This window comes from Hyla sarda, chromosome 5 (genome assembly GCF_029499605.1).
Source record: "Hyla sarda isolate aHylSar1 chromosome 5, aHylSar1.hap1, whole genome shotgun sequence".
Lineage (NCBI taxonomy): Eukaryota > Metazoa > Chordata > Amphibia > Anura > Hylidae > Hyla > Hyla sarda.
The window spans coordinates 312,670,084-312,694,810 of record NC_079193.1 but is presented as its reverse complement, the minus strand read 5'-3'; the positions used below and the strand labels follow the sequence as shown (position 1 = coordinate 312,694,810).

At 40.6% G+C, this 24,727-nt stretch overlaps 1 protein-coding gene across 6 annotated transcripts in view; it reads left to right on the top strand.

The window, feature by feature from the left end:
* PEX2 (peroxisomal biogenesis factor 2) overlaps positions 1-9,725 on the top strand; it is a 28,240-nt gene extending 18,515 nt beyond the window's left edge. For 5 of the 6 annotated variants that reach the window (XM_056522186.1, XM_056522190.1, XM_056522188.1 and 2 more), the window contains one exon: positions 4,491-9,725. In XM_056522186.1, the coding sequence (XP_056378161.1) occupies positions 4,496-5,416 (921 nt within the window). In that variant the 5' untranslated portion in view covers positions 4,491-4,495 and the 3' untranslated portion in view covers positions 5,417-9,725. The remainder of the gene's footprint in view (positions 1-4,490) is intronic. The other variant, XM_056522187.1, reaches the window with a different exon arrangement.
* Positions 9,726-24,727: the final 15,002 nt, after the last annotated feature.

Sequence of the window (24,727 nt, the reverse complement as noted above, 5' to 3'; positions counted from 1 at the left end):
GTTAAAATGATACCCTGCTTATATAGGTTGGATATTGTCGTACTTCGGAAAAAAATCATAACTAAATGCAGGAAAATTTCTATGTTAAAAATTCTCACCTTCTAACCCCTATAACTTTTTTTTATTTTTCTGCATAGGGGCCGGGCTTATTTTAGGCGCTGTGTTCTGAAGTTTTTATCGGTACCATTTTTGTATTGATCGGACTTTTTGATCACTTTTTATTCATTTTTTCATGATGTAAAAAGTGATCAAAAATACGCTATTTTGGACTTGACCGTGTGATTTAATTAACGATATTTTTATAGTTCGGACTTTCCGCATGTGGCGATACCACATATGTTTGTTTGTTTATTTTTTTTATGGGAAAAGGGGGGTGATTCAAACTTTTATTAGGGAAGGGGTTAAATGGCCTTTGTTAACTTTTTTTTTTTTTTCTTCACTTTTTTTTTTGCAGTGCTATAGCCCCCATAGGGACCAATAACACTGCACACACTGATCTCTTATGCTGATCCCTGCAAAGCCATAGCTTTGCACAGGTCAGTGAGATAGGGGCTCGATAGTTTAAGCCTGTAGCTCAGACCCCGATCGGACGCCGCAGAGACAAGTAAGGAGACCTCCGCCTGCATCCCAGCTGATCAGAACATCGCCATTTTATCGCGATGTCCCGATCAGCCCGACTGAGCTGCCGGGAAGCGTTTACTTTCAGTTTCAGATGCGGCGGTCGACTTTGACCGCCGCGTGTGAAGGGTTAATAGCGCGCGGCACAACGATCGGTGCATACGCCCTGCGTCCCCAAGACGTTAATGGATTAGGCAGTTAGTTCAGGCATGTTTTGTGGAACAGAACAAAAAGTTAAAGGTGTTGCGTTGGCCTCTAAATTCCCCACATCTCAGTCTAATTGAACATCTATGGAATGTGCTGGGAAAACAAATCCCATCCATGAATTTTGCACCTTACAACCTGCAGGACTTTAAGGGGTACTCTAGTGGACAACAAGTGGACATTTTTTTTTTTTTTTTTTTTTTTTTTTTTTTTTATGAACTGGTGCAAGAAAGTTATACTGATTTTTAAATAATCTATAGCCTCACAGTACTTATTAGCTGAACTACAGAGGGAGTTGTGCAGTTCTTTCCAGTGTGACCACAGTGCTCTCTGCTGCCACCTCTGTCCATGTCAGGAACTGTCAAGAGTAGAAGCAAATCCCCATAGCAAGCCTATCCTGCTCTGGACAGTTCTTGACAGGGACAGAGGTGGCAGCAGAGAGCACTGTGGTTAGATTGGAAAGTACCACACAACTTCCTCTGTAGTGTACAGTAAACTCCTCTGGAATTTTTTTTTTTCTTTTTTAAATCAACTGGTGCCAGAAAGTTAAACAGATTTGTAAATTACTTCTATTTAAAGGGGTACTCCGCCCCTAGACATCTTATCCCTATTCAAAGGATAGGGGATAAGATGTCTGATTGTGGGGGTCCCGCCTTTGGGGACCCCTGCAATCTTGGCTGTGGCACACCGCTGTCATCACTGCACAGTGCTCTCTGCTGACACCTCTGCCCATTTTAGGAACTGTCCAGAGTAGGGGCAAATCCCCATAGCAAACCTCTCCTGCTCTGGACAGTTCCTGACATGGACAGAGGTGTCAGCAGAGAGCACTTGTGGTCAGGCAGAAAGGAAATTCAAAAAGAAAAGAACTTCCTCTTTAGTATACAGCAGCTGATAAGTACTGGAAGGAATAAGATTTTTTTTTTTATAGAAGTAATATACAAATCTGTTTAACATTCTGGCATCAGTTGATTTGAAAACCTTTTTTTCCCACTGGAGTCCCCTTTTAAAACTTTACTCATGGATGTGCACTTCACTCCCTGACTTGGCACTCGGTCCGTCTCATTGCAGGAGATTTGCTTCTTAGACTTTTAATGTAGCCTGTCGCCTGCAATCAAACAGACTAAGCGCCAAGTCAAATAGTGATGTGTGCTTCTCCTTGCTATCTATAGAGATCGGAGGGGGTCTCAGCACTGAGACCCCAACCAATTAAAGCTTATTTGAACGTTTTTAGAAATGACTGTAACGCTCAAAAGGAGCTTCTGCTTACATATATATGCCACATAGGACACCTTCATAGGTCTTTTGAGTCCCTTCCTCAATGGGTCTGATCTGTTTCGACTGCATACTGTGTATTATGTACCATTAACATGGTATGCAGGTAGTTGTAATGTTATGGCTGATAGGTGTATATATAAATGCACACACAGTATAGTAATATCGTAAAAAGGAGCCAAAAGAAAACCATTCTGTTGTTCCATTTGTATTACTACACAAGAATTAATGTAGCGAGTGCTTATTTATTTACTCCAGGCACAGAAGGGAAAATCCAATGCAGCATTCTTGCTCATATCATTTGCCTGGAAGGTGCTCAAATAAATTGGCATACAGGGAATATAAGACGGCAAATGGCTGCAGTGGGCTCGCCTCCGCATTTTATGCATGTGCACAATTTGGCTTCAGTAGTTTGACTTTTCTTTTTGTTAGTGCAGTGACCTCAAGCGAGAGAACCTCCCTTTGTTCTCAGGTTTTGTCTGCAGATCTGGGGTCATTCTTTGTTACAACATGATATTCATGTGACGTTGAGAGAATGTCAATAGGTAGCAGAGTCGAGTATTTCATGAATAGTCTCCGGACTGCGGTGCATTTAGTTTTCCTTTTTCTCCCCACATACAATTTTATTCTTTCATCAGATAATCACAATACAATAGTCGGGCCCACCTGCAGAAGCTGAGCTTTTGTTCCTTGTTACTGCTGTATGCTTCAAGCACGGGGTCAACTATCTATGTATGTTATGACCATGGGTGGACGAAATAATGTGGAATTCAGGAAACAGTCAGTCAAACTCAAGCTGGACATTTAGGAGATCTACACCTGCTGAGGTCTATAGAACTCGCCCCAAGTTTTGGTGAATCCTATTCTTTATACATGAACAATGCCGCATGGTGTCGTTTCATTTTTGTATGGTGTTGCTATTTACCTATTTTTATCTTTGAGTTACATTTTATTGTTAAATTTATTTTCAAATTTACTTTGAGATTGTGTTCTGCATATTTATATAGGTCAAAGGGAGAGTCAAGATTTACAAAACAATTGAAAGGATTTGAAAGTAATATTTTTTTGTTTAATTCCCCAATGACTTACCATCCACCTGCTCCATCGCCTAGCTAGATTTTTCATTCTTTGCTTGGAATTTTTCTGACTGTCATTAAAAAAGTAGATTAGGAACATAGGACTAATAAAAAAAAAATCATTGCGTTTTGATGTCCAAATACAACGAAGGGCTGGCACTGTATTGGAGACATGAGAATGGATGACACATTCTGGTTTGCAGTGTAATATAGACCTCAGCTGCAACAGATACTTATAATAAAGTAATTCATGTTATGAAATTTCATAAAGTTCTGGCATATTGCTAAGATTTGCAATCACTGTGTGATAAATAGGGTCCAACCTTTTTGATCCCACAGACTATGAGAATAAAAGAGACACCGCACTGGTAAAGCTCTGCTTCCCTTTTTAAGTTTGTACCTGCACAGTGCTTCTGGTCACCCATATGTGCAGTGCAGCCTGATTTTCTTAACAGGGCTGCTCTGCAGCAGACACTTCAACAAGATTACTTTTTCCCCTTCTTTCTCACAGGTAGTGGAGGTCCCAGAGGTCGGATCATAAAGTTATCACTCTATGACATGAGAATTCAGCTTTAAAGGGGTTGTTTCAGAATAGAGGTTGATGACATGTCTTATGTTGGTGGTGTCTTATCAGGAGGAAGGTCTGACTTCTGGGACCACCATCAGTGAAGTATTAAGCTATGGGCCACTTTGTCTTCCATCAGCTTGACTTTCCTCTAAGTGTACATGGTTGGTTGTTGACGATAATGGTCCGACCGTGCATTCCTTGGAGAAAGGAGACTGCTTTGGCTGAGATCATAGTGGCTATACATTGACTTAGAAAACTGCCATCAGTGTCTTTCCTGAGGCAACCCCTTTAATGGTCCCTGTGTGTGTCATAACAGAAACAAAAGTCCCCTTTCTGCTTTTGATACAGATGTTGTTGCTCTATCAGTTTATTTTAATGTAATGTATTATTTTGTGTTGCTTCTCTACAAGGAGATTTTATTATTTCTACAACTGATATAATTTCCTAGATCACTGTTAACAGAATCTACTCCATCTATTCACTCTGCCAACATTGGGGCCAATTTTCTAGCAATTTGTCTAACAAAATGTTTGGAAACCAAGGCACTGGCAGGACCCCCAACATGGCCCAAATGCTGTCCAACAATAATAGTAACCAGTAACCCACACCTCTAACTTTAATAAACAGAATTTGCCCTCTTGAAGCTTTTCTTTATTAACCCTGATGATAATATATGTTCTGAATTAGAAATAGAGCTTTCATTCAGATAATTATTCTGCATAATAATAACAACCAGATTTATTTCCCTGCAGTTGAAATGGCCATGGCTAAAAACAATATGGAAGACATAAATCCTGTATTAAGGATTAGTCAACTGGATGCTATTGAATTAAACAAGGCATTGGAGCAATTAATCTGGACACAGTTCAACACTTGTTTTCAAGGCTTCAAACCGGGACTTCTGAGTCGATTTGAACCGGAGATTAAAGCTTTTTTATGGCTGTTTTTGTGGCGATACACAGTCTACTCCAAGAATGCCACTGTAGGACAGGCGATTTTGAACATTCATTACAAAAATGACTTCTCTCAAAGCCCGAAGTACCAGCCACTTAATAAACAGCAAAAAGTATGGTTTGCCCTGATATCGGTGGGAGGCAGATGGTTGGAGGAAAGGTCCTATGATCTGTTCAGCAATAACCTCTTTGGGTCATCATTTCACAGGATGAAGCATGCAATTCACGTTGCTTCTGGGCTTGTCAAGGTTTTTGGACTCTTGAATTTCCTAATTTTTCTACAGCAAGGAAAGTTTGCAACGCTGACAGAGCGATTACTGGGAATCCGCTCTGTTTTCCACAAACCCCAAGGGGTGCGGCAGGTTGGCTTTGAGTACATGAACAGGGAGATTTTGTGGCATGGATTTGCTGAATTCTTGATTTTTCTTCTGCCCCTTATTAATACTCAAAAGCTAAAAGCGAAGCTGTTCTCCTGGTGTAAACCAGTCCAAGGTCTCCGTCTCATTGACCTATCCCTAGCTGTCATCTGTAAGGAATGCTGTCTGTGCGGAGAATGGCCCACTATGCCTCATACCATCGGGTGCACCCATGTCTTTTGCTATTACTGCATTAAAAGTCATTACATCGCCGACATGTATTTCACCTGTCCTAAGTGTAACACCCAAGTGCACAGCCTGCAGCCACTGGAATTCAAGGTTGAAATCTCCGAGATTCACACTTTGTAAAGTTGGAAAACTTACGTTCTGTATATGACATATCTGACACACCTTGTAAGTTAATACGTCGAAGTTGATCTTATAGTAAATTCCATCGATAATTGTAAACGTTTTATGATCTTTCCATCTTTAATTACGACCTAATATCAATGCTTTGAGACCACAAATAAATTACAAATCTCTATAGCCATATCTTGCCATTGACTATTAACAAATGTTATCTGCTGGATCCTCTAAATTAATAGGATGACAGGGACACACTGCCAAATAAGCAAATGCCAGCATTTGTATCTTTTGTGGTTGTGTACTAAATGATTCACAGTGTTTAAAAAAGACTTATTTATAGGGTGGACTAACTTTCTTTAGATCCTCTACCTAAATAATATTTACATACTATGCGTAACTGGGTTTTACAGATCTCGCCTTGCTGATAATAAATGGTAATATTATTAATTACAGCCAGAAACTAAAACCCATGTTGGTAATGTCTGACAAGTGGACTTCTTTGTGACTATAAAAGGTTGGAAAATACATGTACTGTATATTGCCTATCTGACAATCAGAGGACTCCAAAACTAAGTAAAAAATTTAGCTTTGTATCCTGTTTTACATATTCTTCTCTGCATATCTGGAGACCTAGAAGCTCCTCTCTTTATTATACAGTGATCCCTCAACGTACAATGACCTCGGGTTACAATATTTTCAACATACATTGGTCTTTTCTAGACCATTGTATCCTGAAACCAGACTCAACATACAATGCTACAGACAGTCCAGATATGTGAAACCTGTCAATGGCTGGAAGAACTGACCAATCAGAATGGTCATTTCAGTGGTAAAACCCCTGTATTAATGAATAACATGCATTGTTTGTCTGTCTGGTAGCGCCTCTCTACAGTACAGGAAGGTACTACATGGCCTGTACTATTGTCGGGTTAGCTGCTCCTTTGGACACCAGGTAAGGGCGGCTCCATGTTACTTTTTTTAGGACACTGTATGTACTGTGCAGGACCCTGAAGAAGCTCCTGTCCTCTACATAGACAGTGATTTACAGCTTCCAGCAGATCTTTCTTACTTTTATATGTAAGAACTTGCTTTATCTGTCGTACTTATCTACCTTTTATTCTTTAGTCCTTCCTTTTTCCTATTTTTGGATGACATTTTGGGGCTTCAGAACCAATTACCAGGTTTCCATAGAGTTATGGTCTCAACATACAATGGTTTCAACATACAATGGTCATCCTGAAACCAAATAATATTGTATCTTGAGGGACCACTGTATTGGCATTCAAATAGAGCTTGAAGAAGCAACATGAAGGTTTTCATACAGCTCATTTTACACTGGTATTGGGTTACAATCATATTTGTTCTTATAGTCTGCAGTGCTATTATAACCATAAAAATAGAAACCTGATGGATCTCTTGGAGACCAGTGAGATTGGTGAGGATTCAATGGAAGCTGTTAACAAATCCATCAAAGCTGACATGGTTCTATTAAGAGCAGAATAACCAAAATCAAAGAAATGTTACACTTGTTAACACCCTAGTTAATAAGGGGGTCAAGGGGGAAAAGACTATAATAAAAGACAAATTACTTACTTGATAAATCCTAGTATCTATGTTCCCTGCAGATCTTTGTTTACTGCTATGTTGTGCCCATATACACAGATGAAAGCGATTGTCGATCACAGGCTTTAGCGGTGTACGGCATAAGGCTTCTGAAGCCAGTGATTAAATGCAGCGACTATGTGGGTAGTCAGACACATCATTGTTGTAACCCAGTAGACATAGTCCAGTGGGGAGTACTGGCCCTGAAGTAGTAGGGGATTTATCAGGTGAGTTCTAGGTATTTTATTATGACTTTTCCACCCCTTGGCCCAATTGATTGCTATGATCAGGCCCGAGTACACTCTTATATTTCTTGCACCTTTTGATGCCAGTGATGTTGGTGCTATGTATACTGTGCCATGTACTTATTCATAGGCATTCACTCTAATGCTGGTGACAAATGTCAGTGACAATATTTAGTGCCCAAAAAAGTGATTTAATTGTATACCAGTCCTTATCTGTAATCTGATCCACGAATTATAGAGGAAAGAAAATAAACCTACCGACCTTGATGCCTGTACAGCTGATGAATGGGTTCTTGCGGCTAGTGGTTTTCCCCTCCTGGTGCATACAGCTGACCTTATCTCTCAGGCTACTGTATATCATCCTGTGGCTGTAGAGCCTCACGTATTGTCTCAGTAAGGCAATTTGGAGTCTAAGACCCATATAACATACACTTTGCTCGAGTTAAAGGTCTTTGACACCATAGTTAGCAGTGAAAAAAAATTATATACACCAGCACAATTTCACTGGCACCTTATGTTCACTTATTAAAGGGGCTTTACGATTCCACATATTGATGACCTATCCTCAAGATAGGCCATCAATATCTGATTAGTGGGGTGCTGATACCTGGTAGCTGTTCAACTGTTCTTCAGGGTTTCAGTTGTCAGATCTACGCTGTTGTCAAGACCAGAAGCAGTTTGCTCCTTTCAATTTAATGGGGGCTGAGCTGCAGTTACCAGGCATGGCCACTAGACTGTAAACTGAGCCAACTGCTTCTAGTCACGTTCATATATATCTGGCAGCAGTAGTCTGGCAGAACAGCTGATCAGTGGAATGATAGATGTTGGAACAGTGACAATGTATTCCTATTTTTTAGCTGTTGGACACTCACTTCTCAAGCATTTATGGGATATTCAGTATGACATAAATATTGCTTGTGAGAAAATCCCTTCAGTCACGTCTGTGCTATATTTTGACTCCATGCTATGAGCATGCAATGTCTATGGATAGCAAAAGCAAGCAAAGGTGAGAAATAGCACAAAAGGAAAAATTGCAACTTTTGATAATAGAATCCTTCATTTTTTCACAGGACAGCAACACAAAGAAGGTCGACATACGAGGAAATTCCTCACCAATAATTGTATTTTGATGTAATTGCCCATATTCTGTAATTTACACAAAAAATTTACATGTCTTCTTAGTTACCTGATCAGAAAGTTACAATAAACTATTATGGTTTTGGAAAGCAAAAAACCTCTACATATTACGTGGTTACCCTCTAAAAAAGCAAGTTCACTTAACATTACAAACTTATGTCTACAGCTGTCGTCCTCACACAGTATTTTCTGGTTATCGGCTCAGAACTGTAGGGAGGCAAAGCGGACTATACCCATTAAATCAATATCAACCTGCCGATTCTGGTGGGACCAGCCAACCTTATAATATGTAGGTGACCTTCTGACTCTCTACTGACAACAGATGTTTTGTGTAAGAATGATCAGGGAATAAGAAACTAACATGCCCAATCCTTTTGTTGATGAGAACAATTAGCTGCCACCAAAGTGGTCTGGCAGCGGCTCACTCACCTTTTACCATACAGAGGGTAAATGTATATTGGGGAATTGGGAGAGAATGCTGCAGCTGGCTGAACTCCTCTTTCTGTAGTTTATGGCTAGGAGTATTCCTACTTCACACATCAATGACATATTAACTTGAATATAAGTGTCTAATAGATGTGCATCCCAACTCTGGGACCTGATGCTATGTCAAGAACAAAGGCTTTTTGGTGATCAGAGGTGTCTGGGATACCAAAATTATCTGGACTGTTTCATACAGTTTGCATAACTCCTGTAGTTGTTAATGGAAGTTAAGCGGTGCTTGGTGTTACGTAGTTTACGCAACTCCCATTAAGGTCCTATGGAAGTTACATAAACTACATAAAACATGCCTGATGAGTTGTTCTTCTTTTTGACATTGGTGCCCCAGAGTTTGGACCCAATATTTATGTTCAAGATGGGAGTACCCTGTTAAGAGCAGTGATCCGTATGTTTCTGAGTTATCCTGATTTATCCAACATACTGAGGTTAGCATATAGACGGGGCTGCCCACCAACCAGACCCCTTGGTGTTCCATTACTTCAGGACATCCTATCTATGACCCCTTGTAGAGTTTAACAATGCAGCAAATGGGAGCAGTATGGCAACATATCACAATGATCTTGCATCCTATAGAGCAATAATATCATTTTTATCCTAACTTAGGATGTTACCTTCCTGTAACTTGGAGATACATTAGTGACTCATTTAAAGTTATTCCTATGCACTAATTGGGATTTGTCCACATGACAAAAGTAAAACTACTTACAACTATGCTGTTTTATGTTATAAGAAAGTATTTCTAGGAAACCCTTCCTTTCACATGCAAGTTTGGAATATTTGTTTCCCGATGTAGTTCATGATGGGAAAGCTAAAAAAACAAAACAAAACTATGGTATAATCCATGCTGACACTGCAAAGAAATACTGCAAAACAAAAATGCCTAAAATCAATGTGAATATACAGTGTTTTGTTTTTTTTTTGTTTTTTTTTAAAGAATTTATTGAATCGTAAAACTGTGTATACCGGTTTAATCTAATGTTCAGATTAAAAATATTCTTTCTACCATGAATATTAATTTTTTATGATTAATATAATGGAAAGTTGTAATTAAAGTAATGATATCATAGGATAAGTTTGTTGTTTCCTGATTCTTTTTTTAATAGTAAAGTAGACACGACTGCAAAATTGTACTAACCACTTTTCTCTGCAGATCAACAAAGAGGCAGGGACATTTTCACTTCAGTAGTTTGTGAGTCTATTTAACTCCGTTCATTCCAGTGGGGTTTTTTATTATGACGAATCCTGTCACATCTGAAGTCTCTATGGTTCTACATTAAGGACATGTATGCACTCCTTGTGCCATATGGTGCTTCCATGAGTCCATTATGTTAAAAATCTTGACTGTTCTTCATAGAAAACAATGAAATAACAAAAAAACTAAAAAAAAAACAAAACTGAACAAGGATCCATTACAGTGCATATCCCCTAAACCTGTCCATATGCCTTCATTAGCTGCCAGTGGAATGCTTGTTTGGCGGCCCACTATCTCACCTGATCTGTCTATATACATGATCACTGAGCATAGCCGATATTTTATGTATTCGAAATAGAGAAGGCGCAGGTAATCAGCTGACATACTCCTCTGGCAGTTGTTTATTTTCTGGAACTAAATGATTGGGCAGCTGAACTTAAATATGTCAGATGCTCCTCACTTCCAACGTCATGTATTGGGGGATGGTCAGAAGGCCCCCATACACGGTAAAGTTGTCTGGTCCTGTTAAAATAGGTGGATTCAGTGGACATGTCTAATATGTATGGGGGGTTCTTCTTAGCTATCCATAGGTATGATATTTTTGTAGGGTAATTTTTATAGGGTAATTTTAGCAGGGTACTTTAACACTCTCATTTTATTGGTAACCAGTAGCTCTCTGTGTCTTCCAAATAATAAACCAATAGCAAATGGAGAGAGACAGATATCGGCACAACTTTCTCTGCTCTTGTATGTGGGGAACTTTAACAATGCCTAGGAATAGTGTGGCAGTTACGGAGTTATGGTGCCCGGTCTGCTGCATCTGTACCTGGCCATGCCGTTCTTTTAATGCATAAATAAGAAGAATAAAGTTTTGCTATTACCTAAAGTATGGTGAATGCCTGCCGACATCTTTTTCCATGCAAATAATAAACCGGTTGAAGTTCAACCATTGTGATTCTTTTTTTTTCATGATATAAGATGTTCCAGAGATATTTTACCATCCTTTATCTCTTTACCACAATGCTTATGGTAGAGGCAGCAGAGATTCTTCAGCCAAGAGACATCTCATATGTAGATGTTGGTGTTATTGTAAGGGGTCAATCTGATTTATAGGCTCTAATCCAAGTGTCCCTATACTAATACATGTGTCAGAAGCATTAGGGTGTTGTAGACTAGACCATGAAGGGTTATGGTATCTGAATTGATATGCTTTTTCAGTAGATAACTAGTGTTCCTTTGTGAATAGCTCTCCCAGGCTTCAAAGCTGTGTGCATTTTTAAGACACCTTTGTATTAAGTATGTATGTTCATTAACACGTTTGCTTGTGCTTGCTTCTTTGAATTGTGAGGGCTTTTTAAGTCTAGAGAAACTAATCAGACCCTGGCTTTGATCTGCCTTATGCAAAACAAGGCAGTTGTCTGATAAATATATTGAACTGCATGTAAAGACTGTTCACCGGTTTTGATCCAAAACATTTAAATTTAGAATTTCTATATTCCAGTCCTTGGGTCATGTTTTGAGGATAGCCGTACTACTGCACCTTTTATATAAGTAAAGGCGGCATACAAGTTAGTTCACAGCTCAAAGAGCTGACAGATTCCCTCCCCCTCCCCCCTCCATACACTTGCATTGTCAGTCTGCCCAAGCATGATGGGAAGAGGCAAATAAACTGATGCCAGAGACCTCTGAAAACTATTTATCTCCTGGAAGTACAAAGGATCTGGTGTTACTCACCTTGTCCAGAGCTCCAGGAGTGCGTCCCGGTCATAGGCCTCATTTCTTGCCAACATAAGTTTCTAATTTCTAAACACTGTTCAGTATCATCTGATCGAATATTGATATTTAACAATGGGTAATGTTAGTGTCTTCTTTATCCTTTGTATCTGTGAGTGGTTCTGGTATTTTTCTTTGCCTGCTCTCCTTGTGTAAATAATACTGACAACGTCCCATTCTATGTCCCTGAGGTCCATCAGGATTTGTAATATTTATGTCACAGATATGGCCATGGGTTTGGACACAGATGAGTCTGATTTTAACCCCTTAAGGGCTTAGCCCTTTTTCACCTTAAGGACTCGGCCGTTTTTTGCAATTCTGACCACTGTCACTTTAAACATTTAATAACTCTGGAATGCTTTTACTTATCATTCTGATTCTGAGACTGTTTTTTCGTGACATATTCTACTTTAACATAGTGGTAAAATTTTATGGTAACTTGCATCCTTTCTTGGTGAAAAATCCCAAAACTTTATGGAAAAAAATGAAAATTTTGCATTTTTCTAACTTTGAAGCTCTCTGATTGTAAGGAAAATGGATATTTAAAATAATTTTTTTTCTTGGTTCACATATACAATATGTGTACTTTATGTTTGCATCATAACATTTATGAGTTTTTACTTTTGGAAGACACCAGAGGGCTTCAAAGTTCAGCAGCAATTTTCAAATTTTTCACAAAATTTTCAAACTCAATATTTTTCAGGGACCAGTAAAGTTTTTAAGTGGATTTGAAGGGTCTTCATATTAGAAATACCCCATAAATGACCCCATTATAAAAACTACACCCCCCAAAGTATTCAAAATGACATTCAGTCAGTGTTTAACCCTTTAGGTGTTTCACAGGAATAGCAGCAAAGTGAAGGAGAAAATTCACAATCTTCATTTTTTACACTCGCATTTTCTTGTAGACCCAATTTTTGAATTTTTGCAAGGGGTAAAAAGGAGAAAATTTTTACTTGTTTTTGTAGCCTAATTTCTCTCGAGTAAGAACATACCTCATATGTCTATGTAAAGTGTACGGCGGACGCAGTAGAGGGCTCAGAAGGGTAGGAGCGACAAGGGGATTTTCGAGATAACATTTTTCTGAAATGGTTTTTGGGGGACATGTCACCTTTAGGAAGCCCCTAGGGTGTCAAAACAGCAAAAGAAAAACACATGGCATACCATTTTGGAAACTAGACCCCTCGGGGAATGTAACATGGGATAAAGTGAGCCTTAATACCCCACAGGTGTTTCATGACTTTTGCAAATGTAAAAAAAAAAAATATATATTTTTTTTTTACCTAAAATGCTTGTTTTCCTAAAAAATTTACATTTTTAAAAAGGGTAATAGCAGAAAATACCCCCCAAAATGTAAAGCCCAATTTCTCCCGAGGGCTCAGAAGGGTAGGAGCGACAAGGGGATTTTCGAGATAACATTTTTCTGAAATGGTTTTTGGGGGACATGTCACCTTTAGGAAGCCCCTAGGGTGTCAAAACAGCAAAAAAAAAAAAACACATGGCATACCATTTTGGAAACTAGACCCCTTGGGGAACGTAACAAGGGGTAAAGTGAACCTTAATACCCCACAGGGGTTTCAAGACTTTTGCATATGTAAAAAAAAATTATAATTTTTACCTAAAATACTTGGTTTCCCAAAAATGTTACATTTTTACAAAGGGTTAAAGCAGAAAATACCCCCAAAATTTGAAGCACAATTTCTCCCGATTCAGAAAACACCCCATATGGGGGTGAAAAGTGCTTTGCTGGCGCACTACAAGTCTCAGAAGAGAAGGAGTCACATTTGGCTTTTTGGAAGCAAATTTTGCTCTGGGGGCATGCCGCATTTAGGAAGCCCCTATGGTGCCAGGACAGCAAAAAAAAATAACCCACATGGCATTACATTTTGGAAACTAGACCCCTCGGGGAACGTAATAGTGTTACAGTGAGTACTTACACCTCACAGGTTTTTTGAACAGTGGGCCGTAAAAGTGACAAATTTGATTTTTTTTTGCACTATATTGATATTGTTACCCCAAATGTTTCATTTTCACATTGGGTAATAGGGCAAAAGGCCCCCAAAATTTGTAGAACAATTTTGTCTGAGAAAAAAAATACCCCATATGTGGATGTAAATTGCTCTGTGGACGCACTGCAATGCTCAGAATAGGAGTGAACATTTTGTTGAAATTGAAGTTGGGGGTCATGTGCATTTATAAAGCCCCCATTGTGAAAAAACGGCAAAAAAAAAAAAAAACCCACACGTGACACCATTTTAGAAACTACACCCCTCAATGAATGTAACAAGGGGTACAGTGGGAAATAACACCTCACAGGTTTTTTGAAAAGAGGGCAATAAATTGAAAAATTAGATTTTTTAACACTAAAATGCTGGGGTTACCCAATTTTTAACATTTTCACAAGTGGTAATATGAGGAATTGGGTTACAAATTTTGAAGGGCTTTTCCCCCTGACTATAAAAATACATCCACATATGGGGTAACGTGCTGGGCGGGCGCACAACAAGGCTCAGAATTAGAATAGAGGTCAGTTAGTATTTGTGGCCTATGGCAAATCAGTAGCTGACGGTTACATACATTCCGAGGAAAATTAAAAAATTAAACACCCACATGTGGCACCATTACAGAAAGTACCCACCCTGAGGAATGGGTATAGGGGTAAAGAGGACATTTTGAACTCAAAGGTGTTTCCTAAATTTATTTTCCAGGAATGGATGAAGGGTAGCTTTAGCTTTTGAAAATTGCAATTTTCAACCTATGCTCTGCTTCATTTTTCAGGGAAATACTAACATGTGACTACGAATTGTCGCCTGGAAATACGACAGAGCTCAGCGAGAACTCTTCGCATTTTAGGCGGATGTTTTTTACGTACCTAACAGTTACATACATTCAGAGGAAAATGCAAGAAAGGAACACCCACATGTGACACCATTACAAACAGTACACCCCCTAGGGAAGGTGTATAGGGGTGAAGTGGAGATTTGGAACAGACGGGTGTTCCCTTCATTTATTTTCCAGGAATGGATGAAGTGTACTATGGGGGAAAGAAAATTGCAATTTTAGTACTGATATGCCAATTATTTTCCCAGAATGATGACCCAGAGTACAGCCAAAAGTAAAAATGATGCCCTCCCAAACCCTATACTCTGAATCATCATTCTGGGAAGGGGATGTGTGGGGCCGTCCCTATTCTATTACCTCAAATGCGCTACCCGCTCAGGTGGGGAGAGAGCGTTGCGCATTTGAGGCAACGGCAAACCTCCAATGCTGTTGACTCTGTGTCCCATGACTCATTTTTTTAGGGGGAAGAATAAAAAGATATTCGGGGTATTGGGAAAGCGGTTTTGGGTTTGAATTTTTTTTTTTTTGGGGGGGGGGGGGGTTTGGTTTAAAATTTGGAACACAATGTACCCTTGTACATTTGGAGCCGAATTCTGGGGAATTAAATTTAGGGCAAAGGATGGAAAATTTTGTACTCCATGGAAGTGTGATACTCCCTGAAGCAGCCTATGCAGAGGCCCGGATTATCTGGGCAAGTGTCACACTGAATGGTGGTGTCCCTCCATCTCCCCTTCCTGTGACACACTGCATCTTTTCTGGGTTCGTCCCGACCTTCCAGTGTTGGGGATCACACCTGGAAAGTGTTGGCTGGGGACAATCCGGGGACCTAAAGTTCTTTGCAGGTCACCATAGGTGAATGCCTTTAGAACTACCTCTTGAAACTCCAGGAATGTCCCTGTGTTGCCAGCGTACTTGTACAGTATAAAAGAGTTATACATGGCAACCTGTACCATGTAGACCGGAACCTTTTTATACCATACACGTGTTTTCTGCATGGCATTATATGGCTTGAGGACTTGATCAGAAAGATCAACTCCCCCCATATACCGATTGTAGTCCAGAATACAATCGGGCTTGAGGACCGGTCCCGCGGTACCTCACACAGGGACAGGGGTGATGCCGTTCCCATGAATAGTGGTGAGCATAAGAACATCCCTCTTGTCCTTATACGGACCAACAACAGGCTTTCATGAGAAAAGGCACGGGACTCACCCCGGGGGATGGGAACATTTAGGGAATGATGGGGCGGAATGATTCTTCCGGACTGTACCACAAGCGACCTTGGATTTGGCGGCGAGGGATGTGAAGAGAGGGATACTAGTATAAAAGTTATCTACGTAAAGGTGGTAACCTTTATCTAGCAATGGGTGCAAAAGGCCCCAAACGATTTTCCCGCTAACACCCAGAGTGGGGGGACATTCTGGGTGTTCAAAACGGGAATCTCGTCCCTCATACACTATAAACTTGCAAGTGTACCCGGAGGTACTCTCGCAAAGTTTATACATATTCACGCCATACCGCGCCCGCTTGGTAGGGATGTATTGCCGGAAGCTGCGTCTCCCCTTAAAGCTGATGAGAGACTCCTCAATAGCGACCTCCCACCCCGGGACATAGGCCTCCCAAAATCTGGCCCCGAAGTGATTGATGACCGGCCTGATTTTATACAGGCGGTCATACGCGGGATCAGTTCGGGGGGGGGGGGGGGGGACATGCCGCATTATCAGCATAATGCAAACATCTCCGAATGGCCTCGAACCAGGCACGTGCCATGGCCATACTGTAGAGGGGTGTCTGGTAAAAGACGTCCCCACTCCAGTATTGCCTGACACTGGGTTTTTTAACTATACTCATATGCAGCACAAGGCCCCAAAAGGTCCTCATTTCGGCTACATCGACTGGAGTCCAACCGCCGGGTCTAGCTAAAAAATGAGCCCTGGTTAGCGGCGACGAACTGTTGGGCATACAGATTTGTCTGTGTAACCATCAAATTAACAGTCGTCACTGAAAAAATGACCGAAAAAGTCCTTTTCAGTGAACCCGGCGATGTTAATTTTGATTCCTGAGTCGCCAACAAATTCAGGAATCACGGGCTCATGGTCCGCTGGCTGAGTCCAGACAAGTTCTCCGGTACTAGGTACCAGTGAACTTGGCTGGGGGGCTTCACTAGTATGAGCGCCAGGGGGACTCATGCTAGCATGGGGCACAGGGTCAAGGACAGAGGAGGTTTGCGGCGCCGCACTGTGGCGTCTCCGCCGCCTTGGTGGCTCATAATCAGAACTAGATGATGAGGACGAGGAAATAAGGAAGGTGGGGGTCTTCCTCGTCCTCAGAGACGCTTTCAGAGTCGGAGACAATTATGTCATATGCCTCCTCCGCCGAAAACGCTCTGCGGGCCATTTCCCTACTCTAATGGGGATACCGGTGTGTGCGTGTGTGGGGGAAAACTTTATTTGTGTATGTGCTGTGTGTGGTGTGGTGCGAGACAACCTCCCTAACCCGCCCTAACCTAACTAAACTAACCCGCCCTAACCGAAAAAAATATAAAATAAAAAGGGGACTTTTTTTTTTTTTTAAAAGGGGGACTTCTAGCGCAAAAAAGCCCTGCACCCAAAAAAAGCGTTTATCTAATCAGTGGTGTGCGCACTGATTAGCGCTTGTGGCGGCAGGGGGCTCAGAAGTCAGTGGGGGTCCGGCCACTCAGCCCAGAACAGTGGCTGGTGGCTTGTACACAGACCCCCACACAAAAAACCCGAAAAATAAAATAAACGCTTAACCCCGAAAAAATGCACCCACCTGAACCCCAATAAACCCGCTGATCACTAAATCACTGACAGCGGTGGGACAGGCTGCACACAGGTACGGTCCGTCCACACAGTACATGCCGGGGTCACGCAGCTAAAGGTGCTACGGACCCACGGACACCCACTGAGGAGGTCCTCCGGCACACTGCCGGGATGTCTGCTGAATGAAATCAGCAGATATCCGGCTCCGATCCCCGCCCGGCGAGCGGCGGGGAATGGAATCGCAGCGCATCGCTGATCTGAATTGATCAGTGATGTGCTGCGATCGTGGACATGGGGGGTCACCATGACCCGAACGATTTCAGCAGGCATCGGGCACCGTCTCCGCTCCTGCTGGCTGCAGGGGACCGGGAAAGCTCATGACGCCATGAGAACGCCATGAGTCCTTAAGGGGTTAATGGGGATAATCTGCTTTCAGGGCACCAGGTAAGATTTTAGAGTGGAATCAATGTCAAAACCTGTGTGAAAATTCTTTCTTGTTATCTTTACATGACGTTTTGTGCCTCCATGGCATGAATCCATTCGAAGAAGCTCAAAACCACCTGCCGACATATGCGTGCTCGGATTGTAAAAATATACAACAAACCCACTAAGAAACGCATTGTTTCAGATTTTACTAAAAACCTGCTGCAAGGAACCTGCATTAAAACCCACGTAATTTTGGTGAAGATTTGCCGGTGCATATGTCCCTTTATTTTTGTGCTGATTTGTACATGTACTTCAGCTTCTATCAGACTACAGGCAAAAAATAAAATTCTTCAAAGTGCAGTCTATAATTTGATATTGGACTTTAAAAGCAGTGGAGAGTTAGAAATTTCCCACTGCTGACTAGTCCTAGAATAAGTATATAAAATCAACTGCAAATAGTGCCATTTTCTAATAACATTATACTAGTCAGCCTTTCTTCATGGTAATAGTAAACAACCTTATGGCTGTATTCACATGTTAATGTTTTTAACTGCAATTATTGAATACACAGCCAGAAACGGATCATAAATGTATAAAGGATAGACTGTGACATTTGAATCCAAACCTAAATGTGTGAACACACCCTTAGGGTACGGTCACACTGCAGAAGCACAGATTAATAAATTACAATTCCCTTCAGGGTTAACAACCCCTCCGGGACTAAGACCCCCAACTAGGGTCACCCTTTTAAAACTTCACTTTTATTTATTATTTGTTAAGAACAAAATGAGGTGCAAAAAATAATACAAACGAAAGTGTTTAAAAACACAATATATAGGAATTGGATTGGTCCATAACTAATGAGTGTCCTATACCTTGATAAAGCTGGGTCTTTCCAGCGAAACGTCGGGGGGATGCTAGGGAACACTTTTTAAACAGCAATAATAGGAATTGTCAAATTAGATAGAGGAGGTGCATGTTAGGTGGACTATGTAGATTGGAATCTTAGGATCCAGATCAATGATAAAAAGTCCCTAACATATAACCCCTAGTGAATCAGAATTAGTGGAACCAGTTATGGACCAATCCAATTCCTATATATTGTGTTTTTAAACACTTTCGTTTGTATTATTTTTTGCACCTCATTTTGTTCTTAACAAATAATAAATAAAAGTGAAGTTTTAAAAGGGTGACCCTAGTTGGGGGTCTTAGTCCCGGAGGGGTTGTTAACCCTGAAGGGAATTGGAATTTATGAATCAAATACCCCGGGTACCCCATGGGGGATCTTTGTATATATGCAGCACAGATTACACCCATTGATCTCTATAGGAGTCTGTTGCTTCGAGCACACTGGAAGTTCTGCTTAAAGAACTTCCAATGTGGAATTTATTCTGCCAAAAGACTAAACATGTTCATTATTTAGGTGGAATCTGCCCAGGACTGCTCTATAGTATGGTACAGCAGTTAATGTCCAGGTGGAGGATAAGGTGTCTGATCGAGGGAGGCCTGCCACTGGGGACCCCCGCAATCTCTCATGCAGCACAGCACCTGTCACCTGTGATTGCTCAGGGGCCGGAGTATCGTGACATCACAACTCTTCCCCTTTGTAATGTCACGTCCCACCCCCTCAATGCAAGCCTATGGGAGGGGGCATCACGAGGCCGGGGTTTTGACGTCACAATACTCCAGCCCCGGGGTCGTGAATCTTCAGACACGGAGCGATCATAGCTGTGTGCAGCTGAGACAGGTGGGTGTTGCATTAGAGATTGCGGGGATCCCCAGCGGCTGGTCCCCCACAATCAAACATCTTAACCCCTATCCTTAGGGCTGGAGTACCCCTTTAAGCATCGATTTTGGAGAAAATTCTGGAACTTGAGTGTCTCAGAATTTCCTTTCACATTTAAATATGTCTTCCATGTTTTGTCTACATTAAATTGAGCATTTTTAAAATTACCATTATAACAGCCATAATGTGCTTTATACAATGAATCCCCCGCTACCGTATAATTCCACCACGGTATTCAGAATTCTATTACCTTATATTTTTTAGAAGCTTTAAGTGTGCAGCAAGGCTTTTTTTTTCTTCTATAAACAGCAAACTGTACCTCATAAAAATTCATTACAGAAGGGCATAAACAAGTACTTTTTCCTTCCAGTCATTGGCAGTAAGTGATTCATCTGTTTTCCACAGAAAACCAATTTCATTGCAGATGCCCTGTAATTTCCAATCTCCCCGAATTGTGGAACCGTATCACACCATCCTGATGTGAGGAATGTGAGGATTTTTTTGTGAGGGAGTAGGAGAGAGAGAAAAAAAAAGCTGTGCTTAGTCTTGTTAATGGGATTGAATAGCATTTGCTGTCTCATCAGTTTTGCAAAAGAACCGTAAAGTAATCAGACGGCCTTCTTTTCTTCCCTCCACCGGCTATCAATTTAACCATGTGGCTGATTTTGTTGCATATATGTGCGGGGACAAAAGTGGAATTGGGAAGACCTTTCACATAAAACTTTTTCTATCAAAAGAACCTTAAATATTTGCTCGTGGCTTTATCTAAAAAGAAGGTGGACAGCGCGACTTTAAAGGTATTGTTAACCCAAAGGAAATGTGCAGATTGAGAACCAACATATGCATTTACCATAAAACAGGGTAAAAGCCTTTTCATTACGGATTCCTTTCTTCCTATATTTTCCTGCACAGTTTGTCATCCTATTTTCTGCACTCTTCCCCTGACCCCCCAGTGTCCTGTCCTCACACTGGTATGAGCACAACGGTAGTGTCAGTCAGAAGCATATGAGGTTCATTGTTAAAAATGTCAACCTACTTATCATAGTGTTATAGTGCAGTTTCCTAAGGGTAAACTGCGTAAGTGCGTATAATAGTTTTATTGCAATTTTGCACCATGTTTTGCTATTAAAAAGGGACACATTTGGGCACAGATTGGCCCTGATTTACTAAGGCTCCTTTCACACTATGAATTTCTCCGTTTACAAACTTCCATCACATGTTCCGTCACTACAGCTGCAAAACCCGGCCGTTACAAAACCCCTGACAGATGTGACTAAATTGCATTGCAGCCTATGGGGCTTTGTAACTGCCCGTTTGCATCCATATATGCCCGTAATTTATTACGTGCGTTATATAGTGACGGGACATCGTGGCGGAAAAAGACTAAACTGTATCAAAACGCGTGTACAAATTTTAATCCGTATACGGTTTGAAAAATGATGTTCGGTTGCATCTGTTTTTTAAGAAAACGTATACTTTTTAAACTTTTCCATTATGACTAAAGTTTCACTTGTTTGATTGAAATTCCCCCCAAAAAACTGTGCAAAGTCAAAAAACGTATGGTGAAAACCGGATAGAACTGTACGCACATACGGTTCTGTAAGGTTCCCATTGAATCCCATGTTAAAAAAAAAAAAAAAAAAACATATGTTTCAATACGGTTTTTCACCCGGAACAAAAACCGTCGTAGGCTGTGGTTTTGGGTACGGGAAAAAAACTGACAAAACCATCGAGGATGCAAAACGGACACAACCGGATGCATCTTTTGGCATACGGTTTTCAACTGAGATTCCATGCATTTAGTTTTCCATATGGTTCCGTGCGGCTTTCAAATGTGTACGGGAACTGTATTGCAAAAATGTGGTGTGAACCCAGCCTTACTAAGGCACTTTTTTGTACAATTCTTCAAAACTGTGCCTCCACACAGTCCTTTTATGGCTGACACATACATTAGGTGCAGGTTACCATATAAATTGTTACGTTCACCCTGTGGGCACCTTTTAATAGCTGAAAATATTTTATGTCTCCCTTTTGTGCCGTTAGTTACATTAAAGGGGTATTTCTATTCCCATCTTCAAAAGTTGTCCCCTATCCATTGTTGGGGTGTGACCGCTGGGACCCCCACCAGTCAAAAGAACGCAGGAACATTGCCCCCCCCCCCCCACCCCACACAAATGAATGGTGTGTTTGTGTATTTCCTATAGAGGAATGATAACTTTTGCAGATGGAAATAACCAGGCATTATCTGGTAAAATGTATTATTTTCCTATTGTCCACACATTGCCTTATAAAATAACAATCTTTTTAACATACGTTCCTCCACTCCTTCGTAGGTCTGGTATCTGGGTGCTTTTTCCCGCTTTGCAGAGCTGACACTGCTGCTTGCCAATTGCTGGCCGAGGCAAGAAATTGCTGTGGCCAGTGATTGGCTGAATGGCTCTGTGAGATCACTACTTACAACTCTGGCCAGCTTGTCTATTGTGCAATGGAAATGAGACCCGCAAATCCAGAATTCCTGCCTCCATCTCCTCTGCTCCTATATACCTGCTTTCCTCATGCTCACATGGGAGAAGGGGTCCATAAATATTAACAAGGTGGGCAGGCATATAGGAGTAAATAGGATGGAAACATTGATAATAGGTATGCCAGGTCCTGTCTCCATTGCACAATGGACTACAATTACATATCAGCAACCGAAACTATTACACCCTCTGGTGCCGAGTAAGAAATACATGATTTTAATCCCGATCACCTGCACTATAACTCTGTTTATTGAGTTTAGTGCAGGTGAACTGTCAGTTTTTCCTTTTAAGGCCACATAAGCAAATCAGTGCATAGAAAGCCTGTACATTGGCATCTGGAGTTCCTGCAAGTCCCTACATGTGCTGACATATGGTGCTTCTATATGTATGTTTGTAGGGGAGAATACCTTTTAGTAGTATGATACTCAGTGGAAAGTTTTAAAGATTTTATAGGAATCCTTGAGAAAAGACTCAAGATTACACAAAGGTTCAGTTTAGGGCTGCAGCTAACGATTATTTCAATAATTAGTTGTAGATAATTTGATCAATTAATTGAAAAAAAACACCAAAATGGCAAAAAAAGGGGGTGTAACTCATTCTACTTGAAAAACTATGTACAATGACCATATAAAAACAGTTTCTACGATGTGACGTGATCAAAAAGCATCAATTTTGGACTAAGGGGGAATCATTTTTTGGGGGCGAGGGGTTTATTTATACTTTAATAAACTTTTGTTACATTAAACTTTTAATATAGCTTTAAAAAAAAAATATCTATCTATCTATATATATGTAGATATAGATAGATATAGATATATACAGTCATGGCCGTAAATGTTGGCACCCCTGACATTTTTCAAGAAAATGAAGTATTTCTCTTAAAAAATGATTGCAGTAACACATGGTTTGCTATACACATGTTTATTCCCTTTGTGTGTATTAGAACTAAACCAAAAAAGGGAGGAAAAAAGCAACTTGGACATAATGTCACACCAAACTCCAAAAATGGTCTGGACAAAATTTAAACTCAATATTTGGTTGCACACCATTTGGAAATAATAACTGAAATCAGTTGCTTCCTATAACCATCAATAAGCTTCTTGCACCTCTCAGCCGGAATGTTGGACCACTCTTCCTTTGCAAACTGCTCCAGGTCTCTTATTGGAAGGGCGCCTTTTCCCAACAGCAATTTTAAGATCTCTCTACAGGTGTTCAATGAGATTTAGATCTGGACTTCTTGGCCACTTCAGAACTCTCCAGCGCTTTGTTGCCATCCATTTATGGGTGCTTTTTGACGTATTTTTGGGGTCATTGTCATGCTGGAAGACCAAAGGTCTCGGACGCAAACCCAGCTTTCTGACTATCTCTGTCTCAGCAGTGGGGTCCTCCTGGGTCTCCTGCTATAGCCTTTCATATAGCCTGCAGGACATCTTTTGGAACTTGTTTGAGGCTGCTTATCCACCATCTGAACTATCAAGCGCTAACACCTTTCATCAATTTTTCTCTTCCGTCTACACCCAGGGAGATTAGCTACAGTGCCATGGGTTGCAAACTTATTGATAAGGTTGCGCATTGTGGACAAAGGAATATCTAGATCTCTGGAGATGGACTTGTAACCTTGAGATTGTTGATATTTTTCCACACACTTTGGTTCTCAAGTCCTCAGACAGTTCTCTTCTCCTCTTTCTGTTGTCCATGCTTAGTGTGGCACACACATACACACAATGCAAAAACTAAGTGAACTTCTCTCCTTTTTATCTGCTTTGACGTGGGATTTTTATATTGCCCACACCTGTACTTGCCCCAGGTGAGTTTAAAGGAGCATCACATGCATGAAACAATCTTATTTTTCCACAATTTTGAAATGGTGCCAATAATTTTGTCCAGCCCATTTTTGGAGTTTGGTGCGACATTATGTCTAATTTGCTTTTTTTGCTCCCTTTTTTGGTTTAGTTCCAATACACACAAAGAGAATAAACATGTGGATAGCAAAACATGTGTTACTGCAATCCTTTTCTGTGAGAAATAATTAATTTTCTAGAAAAATTTCAGGGGTGCCAACATTTACAGCCATGACTGTATATCTATACATATAAAACTCAGTGTGTGTGTGTGTGTGTGTGTATTATGTTCCAGCATCACGTCCAAATGGCTGAAAATATTAACATGAAACTTGACACACGTTACTTATATGTCAACAACAAACATAGAATAGGCAATTTAACCTTACTCACCCCCATTTGCCAGGGTAGGTGTTTTTGTTTAAAGTCCCATACAAGTCTATGGGAAATATATGTGACTGCATAACTTCCAAACGGCTGGAGATATTTCGATAATATTTGGTCATATGTTACTTATAGGTCCACTTAAAGTATAGGATAGTTAATTTAATCCTTAACTACCCCCATTTGTCAGGGTCAGGGTTTTTGTTTAAAGTTCCATGCAAATCATTTTGAGATGTATGTTCCCGCATAATTTCCATACGGCTGGAGATATTTCAATAATA